The 11,819-nt window shown below is 40.4% G+C and overlaps 1 protein-coding gene across 3 annotated transcripts in view; it reads left to right on the forward strand.

Annotated features, from left to right (window-relative positions):
* Nucleotides 1-11,819, forward strand: part of RPP40 (ribonuclease P/MRP 40kDa subunit) — a 22,294-nt gene that overhangs the window by 8,986 nt on the left and 1,489 nt on the right. The window contains exons 2-7 of one of the 3 annotated variants that reach the window (XM_006864112.1): nt 1,192-1,336; nt 5,742-5,810; nt 6,305-6,400; nt 7,203-7,328; nt 9,941-10,139; nt 10,261-10,395. In XM_006864112.1, coding sequence (XP_006864174.1) covers nt 1,192-1,336; nt 5,742-5,810; nt 6,305-6,400; nt 7,203-7,328; nt 9,941-10,139; nt 10,261-10,395 — 770 coding nt within the window. The remainder of the gene's footprint in view (nt 1-1,191; nt 1,337-5,741; nt 5,811-6,304; nt 6,401-7,202; nt 7,329-9,940; nt 10,140-10,260; nt 10,396-11,819) is intronic. The other 2 variants (XM_006864113.1, XM_006864114.1) reach the window with 2 other exon arrangements.

An 11,819-nucleotide genomic window follows, 5' to 3' on the forward strand; every position in this document is an offset into this window, starting at 1 on the left:
ACTAAGGTGTGCCTGATCCAAGCCATGGGATTTTCAATAACCTCATATGCATGTGAAAATTGAACAGTGAATAAAGGAAGACTGTAGAAGAATTGATGCATTTAAGTTATGGTGTTGGGGAGAATATTGGAAGTACCTTGGACTGCCAAAAGAACAAACAGATTTGTGTTGGATGAAGTACAGCTAGAGTGCTCCTTAGAAGCCAAGATGGCCAGACTTCATCTCTCATATTTCGGACATATTGTCACTGGAGAAGGATGTTATGTTTGGTAAGGTACAGGGTCAGAGAAAAAGAGGAAGACCCCAAGTGAGATGGATTGGCAAAGTGACAGCAACATCAATGGGCTCAAGCGTAACAACAATTGTGAGGTTGACCCAGGACCGGACAGTGTTTCGTTCTGTTGTACGTAGGGTCTCTGTGATTGCTGTGAGTTGGAACCAACATGATGGCACTTCACACTAACTTGAGTCAGGAATGCTGGTGGTGCTGTAGGGTAAACAAAGGGACTACCAACCAAAAGGTGGACAATTCAGACCACAAGCCGCTCCGTGGGAGAAAGATGAGACTTTCTGCTGCCTTAAAAATCTATAGCCTCAGAAACCTTATGAAGGGCCACTCTGAGTCAGAACGAACTCCATGGCCCTTAACAATACCTTCACTATTAACCAACCTCACTTGGAATCAACTCAGTGGGTCTTTTGGGTTGCTAACCTAAAGGGTGGCAGGTTCAAACTTACAGTCTGCAGAAGAAAGACCAACAATCTGCTTCTGTAAAGATTAAAACCAAGAAAACTCTTTGGGATTTTTAATGCAGTTTTGCTATATAACAAATGGGACCATCGTGAGTAGAAAATGATGCAACAGTGGCAGATTATAATGAATTAAAGAATTTAAAGGAAGAGGAAATACAATATATTGCTCATTTGCAAAAGATAAAAGTTTCATTAAAAGTTCTCTGGTCAGTCTTTTCCGTTTACTATCTGTTTGAATGCAGAAATGAAAATCTTTGATTGTCACATTTGTCTTTCCCCTAAGATTGGTAAATTAACAGACATCTTCTTATCCACGTTTATATTTCAGGGAAACCCATGGAGGAATCATTAGCAGTTTTCATGTATCTTATTTTATCTAGAATCTGGATGTTAATCTACATGAAAATAAAACCTTGTTTATATTATGCACTTCAATAGGTTTCATTTTTGATTCCTGAATGTGGAATACTCTCCAAGGAACTGAAAAGCTTGGTCATGGAAACTGGACCCTATTACTCTGTGAAGAATTTACCACTTCATGAATTCATTTCACAGGAGTTTATCAACACCTTTGTAAAGAAAGGTAAGAAAAAAACAAGAATGTAGGATGGGAAGCTATTGGTAGATCACACCACAGTGATAGGCATCCTTCTCTTGGTTTAATTAGGGCCTGTGCTGAGGGTCAGTATGGCCAGATGCATTCAGCACTCTCCCCCAACCTTTTCATCCCACTCTTTGCCTCAAGACACTGTTCCTGATTACACTTACTCACAGTGTCAGATGAGGATGTAACATGAAGGTATTAATCATAATAATGAAAGAAGGATTCACGGAGAGCAAAGTCTGGTATCTGTGTGTTCAGACCGCTTTCTGGTGGGTATGTTGCTGCAAAAAGTGTCTTGAACTACACAGCTGTAGCTCACAGAGCCAAGTATTCATCATGTCTTGATCACTTCGCTTTTGTGGTTCTAACTGTCCTCACTGTTAGGGTCCAGTCACTTGACTTCTGCAGGTCTAGCAAGACCCACTTGTATATGGTACAAACAGCACACACAGACAACAAGCAGCAAGTAGCAAGCAAGGTTTATTAAACTATGAAAGTACACTTCTCAGAAGAGGAGGAGCGGGTGTGTCTCTCATGAGTGAGAGAGAGCCCTGGCTTTCTGTTCTTTCTCCTTCTTTGTAGGGTTTTTGGCTACTCTCCCTCAGGTTTAATTCTGATTGGTGGCAGGGTCTTGGTCTGACATAGTCTTCATTTGCACGTGTCTTGGTGGTCTAGCACTACTCAATTTCTCAAAAGCTGTGCTGGATTCAGTTTCCTGGAATTGTTGATTCAAGTGCCAGGTGTTGGGGTGCAGTTAGGCCCGCAGCTAGGTTCCTACTCTGTCCCTGACACTCACCCCTTTCTTAGTTGTATGCTGGGCTGATTGGCTTCTTGTAGTTGTTTCTTATGAACCCTGTAAAACTGTATTTCACAGTTCCTGGGTGGTACAAATATCTGCTAACCAGAAGGTTGGAGGTTTGAGTCCAACTAGAGGAGTCCTGGTGTGGCGCTGTGGGTTAATGCGCCAGACTGCAAAGCCATTTAAACTGCAAGGTCAGCAGTGCAAGCTCACCAGCTGCTCCTTGGAAACCCTATACAGGGTCACTGTGGGTCGGACCCAACTCGACGACACTTAACAACGACAAAAAGAGGTACATTGGTAGAAGGGCCTGGCAGTTTACTTCTGAAAAATAAACCATTGAAAATCATTTGGAGCAAAGTCCTACTCTGACACACATGGAGTTACCAGGAGTAACAATTGGTGGTGATGTTTTTTAAAGAGTGTCCATCCACCCTCACTACCTAAGCCGCCCAGTTGAGCTCCCTCAGTAGTAGCTCTTACTTCCCTTCTTGTCAGCCCCAAGTGATGTTTGTTGCAGTTACTAGAAATTCTTTTTACTTCTTTGATAAGGTTTTTTATGATGTTCCATTTATTTATTTAGTCTTTGGCTGTTTGTTTTTGTTAATGTCTTAGGTAAGCTGTTGTGAAAAGCTAGGTTTGGCAGTCTTGCACCTGCATTTTCTTCTGATAACTTTATTCTTTTAATGTTCACCTATGCATCATTGATCTGGTTTGAATTTTGTCTGCTTGTGTGGTGTAAAGTGTGGATCCTGATTCATTTTCTGCATATACAAATCTGGTTGTCCCAGCACCATTTATCAAACGGACTCGTTTTTCCCCCATGGACTTAGCACCCTTGTCAAAATTCAGATGACTGTAGGTGTGTTGGTTTCTTTCTGGACTCTCAGTTTTGTTCTGTTGATTTATATGTGTACCAGGCTGTTTAAATCACTGTAACTGTATAATATGTTTTGAAATCAGAAAGTGTGTCTTCTACTTTGTTACTCTCCATAAAAGTTATGGTAGCTATTCAGAACCTCTTCCATTCCATGTAAAGTTGAGCATTGTTTGTTTGTTTTCCATTGCCGTAAAGAAGGCTGTTGACATTTTGATTGGAATTGCATTGAGTTTATAAATCACTTTGGGTAGTACTGACATTTTGACAATATTTAGTCTACTAATCCATGAATGTGAAACAACTTTACATTTATTTAAGTCATCTTTAATCTCTTTCATCAGTGTTTTGTAATTTTCACTGTGTAAGTCTCTCACATCCCTGGCTCACTTTGTTCCTAGGTATTAGATATTTTATTTTTCTAAATGCTATTGTAAATGGAATTGCTTCCCTAATTTCCCTCTTAAATTTTTAACTGCTGTCGTATATAAATCCAGCTGATTTATTTGTTGATCTTGTAGTCTGCAACTTTGCTAAATCCCTCTAATAGCGCTATAAGCTTTCTTACGGATACTTTGTGATTTTCACTATAGTATCCATGAATACAGATTATTTTACTTCTTATATGATTTGCTTGCCTTTTATTTTATTGAGTCCTGGAAGGGGATTTATCCTGAAGGGACTTGAGTGCTTGCCTTGATGGCTCTCCAGCAAACAACTTGCTTGCTCTTGTAGTAGACAAGCAGACTACCATTTTTGTTTTGGATTTTTCCTGCTGATCTTTCATTCAAGAAGTATCTTCTGTTCCTTTAGCTGTTCTAGGCTGATTTGCTTGTCCTTTCAAGTGGAAATGTCCCACCTCAGAAGGTTCTGGATAGGGCTCAGGATTCCACCTAAGCCTTTACACTGCAAAGGCTCCGCAGGAAGCCTATTTACTGGACAAGTTATAGAACCCCATCTAGGTATTCCAATCAGTTGTAGGCTGAAGACAGGCTTACAAGCTTTCTGTAATCATGTTTCCCAATATTCCTTTCTATCCCACTCCTCTGTTTTACATTGGCTCCTATTCCTTCTCTGCTTTAATTACAATAAACATGTTCCAGATCTGTTTTCACTTTTCACTGTCTTCTAAACACCAGAGAGCATGTTGTGATCGGTTGTCCACTAGGGTACACAGCCTTCTTTCTCTCTGGCTATTACTCCCTCCTGTGTTCTGTTTCTGCAACCATATTTTAAGTTGAAAAATTCACACCCAGTGAATCCATATAGGACTGGGTAGTGCCCTCTGGCTTTGCCCAAGTCTTCCTTCCCTGCTCTCTGGTGGCCGTTTCTATCTAAACTGGTATTCAGGGGAAGCACAGGCAGACTTTACTCCATGTCAGCAGGAGGATAAGCCGGCACTCCCCAGAAAGACCTCCGAGAGATCTGTCTTGTTGATTTCAGAGCCCAGCAATTTTGTGGTGCTTGGGGAAGCAGTCTCCAATTAGGTGACCTGCCTCCTGGATGTGCTGTAAGGGACCCTTCTGTTGAAGTTGCCTCTGTCCGGCATTTAGCACTTGCCAGGTGGGAAAGGGGCTGGCACACTTCAAATAGACCCCAGGGATGTCTGTCTTGTTACACCCACCTAGGGTCGGAACCGACTCAACGGCACTTAACAACAACAACAACATAGGATGTGGTATGTGCATGCAGTTTCCCTGAACATGCATTCTTCTTAGCATACAGCCCCTTCATTCTGCAATTCTGTGTGCAAACTGGTGTGGAGTACAGACAGACCCATCCTTAGTCCCAGAGAAATCTGTTATGTTTGGTTTTGGAGGCTTGATCTATGGAGTGTGCAGCTGGTAGATGCTGGCTATGGGAGCAAATGCCACTTCAGTAGGCCTTCTAGCTATTCATAGTGGCCTGGCAGCCAGTTGTTACTAGGTGGGTAGGTGCTGGCCTGTGAAGAGAAATCTCCCAGGGAGGTCTGCTTTGTTAATTTTAGAGCAGAATCCTGGGGTATTGTCACTTTGCACAGGCGGGGGTGTGGTGTTTAGGGCAACAGACTATTTGGATGAAATTGCTACCCAAGTTCACAGCAGCCAGCAGCGAACATGGCTTGGAGGAAGGGCAGGGAGGGTAGAAGAAGCACTGTTCCTACCATATTCGACTCATTGTTGATTCATTGATTCTTGCCAGTCTGAAGTTCTCCACTGCTATCCTTTACTCCCCACTTCACAGTCCTTTAAGACCACGCCTCATGTCCATGCTGTGTGAAGAAGGGTGGGAACGTGAACTGTTTATACTTCCGTCTTCCCAGAACCAACTCTGGAGTGACTTTCTTAACTTCACACAACTTCTTGTAGATGTTGAACTCTTCCTCTAAGGGGGGTGCACTACTTCCCTAGTGTTCTGCTTGTCACCTCTACCAGCATCCTCAAGTACATATATTCCATGTTCTGAGTTCATTTTCTACTTGGTGATATAATAGGAAACCAGCAGAAATAGACAAACCCATGGTGGGAGGTGACTGAACTCGCACTTGGCTCTCCTTGTGCTTTGACTTATCCCAGGCTGGTGTTAGATTTAATGAGTGAGCCAGAGCAGTGATAGATACCTGGGAGACTTACACTCATGTGAAAATAATCCACAGATGTTTTGTAGGTGTGATTTATTCTTTATTACAGTTGTAGGTTATAACTTCTCCTATGGACTTTCTCTTGCAGGTGCATGCTATGCGTTAACGTACAATACAAACATTGACGAAGATAATACTGTTGCCCTACTACCAAATGGTAACATCAGTCACTTTTTTTAATTATGAAAGAAATACGTATTATTACAAAAAAACTAAACATTTAGATTCATATAAAATGAAAGTTCTGCTTTCATCATCTTTCCTCTAAATCTACTCCCCATCTTAGAAGTATTGTTAACAGATTGATGTTTTTTCTTCTAGACATTTTCTGTGTTCATAAATACCAATTAAGGATTTTTAACATAAATAATATTTTGTTACATTATTTTACAATTTGCTTTTTTCCCAAGCTCTGTGTCATAGACATCTTTCTGAATACGGTTCTAACTTACTACTTTTAGTGGCTTGAAGGTATTCCAAAGAATGAGTATACAACAATATGTTTAACTGTTCTTTCTGTCTAATTTCGCTATTGTAAAATGATGCCACGTGTTACCTTCATACCTAACTGTTCGGTTGCCTTGCTTGCTTTTTATCAGAGGATATGTCATATATTTAACATCTCTCTTATGGAAACAATATGATTTATAGGGAAATTAATTTTATCACTGGATAAAGACACTTATGAAGAAACTGGACTTCAAGGTCGTCCATCTCAGTATTCTGGCAGAAAAGTCATGAAATTTAGTAAGTTATTAGGCTTATTCCACTAGATTCTAAAAAGTCAATAATCTACCTATAGAAATTTAAATTTAAAAGTTAGATTTGCCTGTTCTCTGTTTATTCAGAAAAGGTTTAGCTTTGTCTTGTCTTTTTAAAACTTCTGACTTTGGCGGTTATTACATGACTCAAGGGCCTTCAGAGAAGATAAGATGCTGTGTTTATATTTCTTCTGCTATAGGCTGCGTCTTATAAAGATGACAGAATTGGGCATGGCGCACTACATACATACACACACATATATATATATATGTTTTGTATAAAAAATTTGAAGTAATAAACCCATGATCAGAGACGATAGCATGTTCTTTTTTTTTTTTATCCCCTCCTCAAGTTATCATGATAACAAGTATAAATTGAATGGAGGAGCGGGTGATACAGTTTTCTCCCTGAAAAATCCCCATAAGTGAAAAACTTTGATTCCGGTGACAGTGTCTGTTTTGTTAATGCGCCAGACTGCAAAGCCATTTGAACTGCAAGGTCACCAGCTGCTCCTCGGAAACTGTATACAGGGTTGCTGTGGGTTGGAATCGACTCAATGATGCTCAACAACAACAACAACAAATTAACTGAGGCGACCACATCCATAGATAGATTGAGTTGGCCTCCTGGGGATCTCTGCCTTTACCTGAGTCTTCAACCTTAGAAAAATGATGTTATTAGCGTCCAGTGTTAGAAATGCCTCTTAAAAGTGGAGTTTAATACCTTTTTCACAGTGGAAACTGTGTTTATATGAGAATAATATTTGTTCTTCTTTGTGTTGTTTAAGTTGTTTCCATTAATTTGATGGATTTATCCTTAAATCCGGATTCCAAGAACTATAAAAGAATATCTTGGTCCTTCAAAGAAAAGAAGCCCTTGAAATTTGATTTTCTTTTGGCTTGGCATCCTACAGGTATGAAGACTTAATTATGTGATGGCATAATGATTTTGAAATTAATTGCTAATTAAGGGGGGGGAGTAAAGTGGGAGTCCCCGTGTGACACTCACTATAGGATAAGCACTGGACCACAAGGTCATTTGAACTGAATGGTCAGCGGTTCAAATTCACCACATGCTCCTCAGAAACCCTATAAGGGGTCACTCTGGGTTGGAACTGATTTGACAGCACTTAACAACAACCAGAACACCGGTGGAGGATTGGGATCTTGGTGACACGTTTGAAATGCTTGCTGGTGCAAACAGTTAAGTACTGGGCTGCTAACTGAAAAGTTAATGATTGGCGTCCACTCAGAAACACCTCAGAGGAAAGGCCTGGCAAACTACTTCAAGTCATCAGCCATTGAAAACCCTATAGAGTTCTATTTTGACACGCATGGGGTCACTATGAGTTGGAATTGACTCTCTGGCAACAGATATAGTTAAGGGATATTGTATATGTATAAACATTATTAAAGAAGTGACTGGCTTTCTCTAGAATCCCTTAGGACCATAGTTCGGGGTAATTGAGACATGCAAGCCAGATGCATGAGTCTCCTTGGGCTCTGTGTGTAGATCTGAAGCTCCATCTAGGGGCCTTAGAGCAGCTAAGTTCTCTTTCTCCCTTTCTTAGCACCTTACTTCAAACAGCCTAGGCTATAATGTTTTCAAATAACATTAATTATACACACAAACTACTTACTTCATTATTATAGGGTATGAACTTAAATGTCATAGTAAGTTTGTAGTTTTTAATTGAGTAGAACACTAAATTTAGTTCAAAGTATGATGTTCTCCAAAAAGTTAATCTGCTGACAACTTACTGCTTATACCTTGCTCCTTTTACGAGTATATTTTTGTTCCATGACAAGATTGTGATGAATCAAATCATGAAGAATTCTGATAGTACAGTGCTGTCTTTTAGACAGTGGGAAGCACATAGGTTTGTTTGGGAATGTGCCCAGCTCTCCTGCACTTAAGTGACATTTCTGGTTCCTGGGTTCTCTGTTTGTCTCAAGTCCTAGGTCTATAACACTGTGTTTTCACCTATGTCCAATAGAGCTAAAAGTAGGCAGAATGTCTTTGTGTATTGACTAAGGACTAGCATCTCATGGAGTCTTCTATGAGAGTCATCCATGTGCTTATGGACGACTTTCTGCTCCTCAGAATCCTAGTTATTTTAAGGACTTGTCAAGAACTGTGAGAGGTTTGAGATTTTACCACATTTGCAAGCTAACATGTTAGCCTGCCACAGTTTGATGTTATTGTCATTGTTCAGTGTCAGTGCTGTCAAGTCAGTTCCAACTCATAGTGACCCTGTCTGGATTTCTGAGGAGCGATTTGTTAGCTTGAACCGCCAACCTTGTGGTTCAAACCGACTTTGCAGTCCAGCGCATTAACCCACAGCGCCACACCAGGACTCCACCACAATTTTATGAATGCTAGAAAAAGACAAGAAACTCCTTACTAGAGAAGAAGTGCTCTACTATTCACAGCAATAACAGTGGTTAGAGTGTCTGTGTTTTCTTGCACTATTTATGTGAGTCCCTTTCCTACAAAGCAGTATGAAGAGGTCTAGGTGACTATTGCTCGTACAGCAGGCAGTGTTATGGTAGAGGAGCTTGGACCGTGAGGAACTCAAACCTTTCATAGTAGGCAGTAAGCTTACCCAACCTTTGTTCCAGAGAAACACACAATGTGTGTGTGACATTGTTATACTGGACAAAATAATCTTTCCCTTGGTTCTTAAGGGAACCACTGTTTTTGTTTTCAAGGATGTTGGTTTTGTAGACATCCTTAAAATGACAGACATTTGAACATTACTGGGATTTTAAGAAGACAATCTAGGATGCGATTATATCAGCATCCATTTCCTCCTCTGTTTTCTTCTTAGAGATTATACACATATGCTTTCTCTGTTTTTGTTGTTATTAAGTACCTTGGAGTTGGTTCCGACTCACAGCGACCCTGTATAGGGTTTCCAAGGCTGTAAATCTTCACAGGAGCGGAAAGCCTCATCTTTCTCCCTTGGAACAACTGGTAGTTTCGAAATACTGACTTTGTGGTTCGCAGCCCGATTCGTAATCATTACGCTACCAAAGCTCCTGTAGAGGTCACCAATTTTACTCATATAGAAGGAAATGTTAAGTACACTGGAGTCGGATCCTACTCATAGCGACTCTGTACAGGGTCTCCAAGGAGAGCGTGGTTGGTTTGAACTGCTGACCTTGTGGTTAGCAGTCTAGTACTTAGCCTACAGCACCACACCAGGATTCCATAGAAAGAATGGTTTTGTTTTATTTATTAAGTTGAATTTTTTTTGCTAGTACAAATAATGAAACCAATATGCGTTGAGTCTGAAAGTGTGAGACTTTTCCAGGAAAAGTCTGAAAGAAGATGAATGTTTGCAGAACTTTGGCACCGGATACAAAAAGCAGCTTAAATGATTTTCACTTGAATACAGCTTTGCACAACTTCCTTCCATTTTACTTAATACTTCCCAGAAACCTCAAATGGGAATAGGGTCATTTCAGGGATTTACTGAACTTCTTTAAATTATTTAAATGACCATAAATGGTGTGTTTTAAGGTGCAGAAGAACCAACAATGATGTCATACTTTTCCAGTTACCAAATTCAGGAGCACCAGCCAAAAATAGCCCTGAGTGTGCTGACAGACCTGCAGTGTCCCGCGCTGCAGAGCCACGTGCTCCAGGGGGAGCCCGAGGTGGCCTGCAGCGCCCAGGAGCTATTGGACTGGCTGGGAGCCGTCTTCAGTCACGTCAGCCTGTGCGTATCTGATCTCACCAGGGCCTTCTGTGTGGCTCTTTTTTTTTAATTTTAATTTGAGTTGAATGTGATTATGTAGTAGATAAAAGTGTATTTTCTTTCTTTTTTTTTTTTGTGACAGAAATAATGAGCCCAATAATTTCATATCAACCTATTGCTGTCCTCAGCCAAGTGCAATTGTGGCAAAAGCTTATTTATGCACGATCACTGGTTTCCTGCTTCCAGAGAAGATTGGTCTCTTATTGGAACAGCTACGGTAAGACCTGTGCCTCGCCTATTGAGCTTGTCTTGTGCCCACATGGCACCTTGGTGACATTGCTACACGTAGGGTCTCCTCACAGACATTTTTCCTTGTGTGCGCTTAAAATGTAGGAGCGTCATCATGTTAAGTGGCATAATTACCCTTGCTGATAGAGGAAAATCCAATTGCCAAGTTATGAAAAGGAAAAAAAGCAGAACTTAAAATATGCTTCGTAAAAGCAAACCGCTCATTTTCCTTGATCTGCTTCCCCGTCCCGCTTTGGAGCAGTCATCATAGCATCTAAGAAAACAGCAGGGCGCTGTGAAACAAATTATGTTTTAAATATTGGAGCTCTGCAAAATACTTAACAAAGGAGTGGTTAAAAAAGAGTTTGGACACCTGAGTTTAAATCATATCTCAATATTTGCTAACCCTGATAGTCTATAAATCATTGGTCATTATAATTATCATTATTCAGTACCAGGTACTGCATAAAGTAGTATTTAATAGCTTTTGGGTTTTGTGGCGCTATAGGATAAACACTGGACCGCAACGTCAGCAGTTCAAACTCACCAGCCTCTCCTCAGAAACCCTACACAGTAGAAACGGACTTGATGGCACTCAACAATAGCAATACAAATAAAATATGTACAATTGTGTCTGTTGTTGGCAATTTAAATCCCTTATTGAAAAGGCTATAAATTGAGTATAATCCTATTTAGCAAGCATGTCTCAATTTTCATTTTTAAAATGTCTAAGTTAGTAAGTTCTGAAGCGTTTCTGTTTTAAATCCAACATCCTTTTGCACATTTATTAGCTGTGTCTAAGATTTATATTTTGAGGGTTTTCCTTTTTCAAAAAATTATGGTAATATTCATGTACAAAAAAATGACACTTAACCATTTTCAAGTGTACAATTCAGTGGCTTTTAGTGCATTTATAGTGCTGTACAAACATCACTAGTACAGTAAGCACTGCACTGTCAACCACAAGGTTGGTGGTTCGAGCCTGCTAGCTATTCCACAGGAGAAAGATAAGGATTTCTGCTTCCACAATGAGTTAAAGCCTCGGAAACCTTGCCCAGCATTGCTGAGTCGGAACCAGCTTGACAGCACTAAACAACAACAATCTAGTTGCATAACAGAAGCTCCGTATCCATTAAGCCATCCCTCTCTATTACCTCCTTTCTCTCTCCCAGCAACCACTAATCTATGGGTTTGACTATTCTGGATGTCTCATGTAAATAGAATCATACGACATGTGACCTTTTGTGTCACGTCTTTCACTTACCACAGTGTCTTCAGGATTCATCCATGTTGCATCATGTAGCGTACTTCATTCCTTTTTATGGCCAGATAAGGAGCTCTGGTAGCGTAGTGGTTATGAATCGGGCTGCTAATCTCACGGTCAGCAGTTCGAAACTACCAGCTTTTCCGCGG

The sequence above is a fragment of the Chrysochloris asiatica genome, unplaced genomic scaffold, assembly GCF_000296735.1.
Source record: "Chrysochloris asiatica unplaced genomic scaffold, ChrAsi1.0 scaffold00060, whole genome shotgun sequence".
In the NCBI taxonomy this organism is placed as follows: domain Eukaryota; kingdom Metazoa; phylum Chordata; class Mammalia; order Afrosoricida; family Chrysochloridae; genus Chrysochloris; species Chrysochloris asiatica.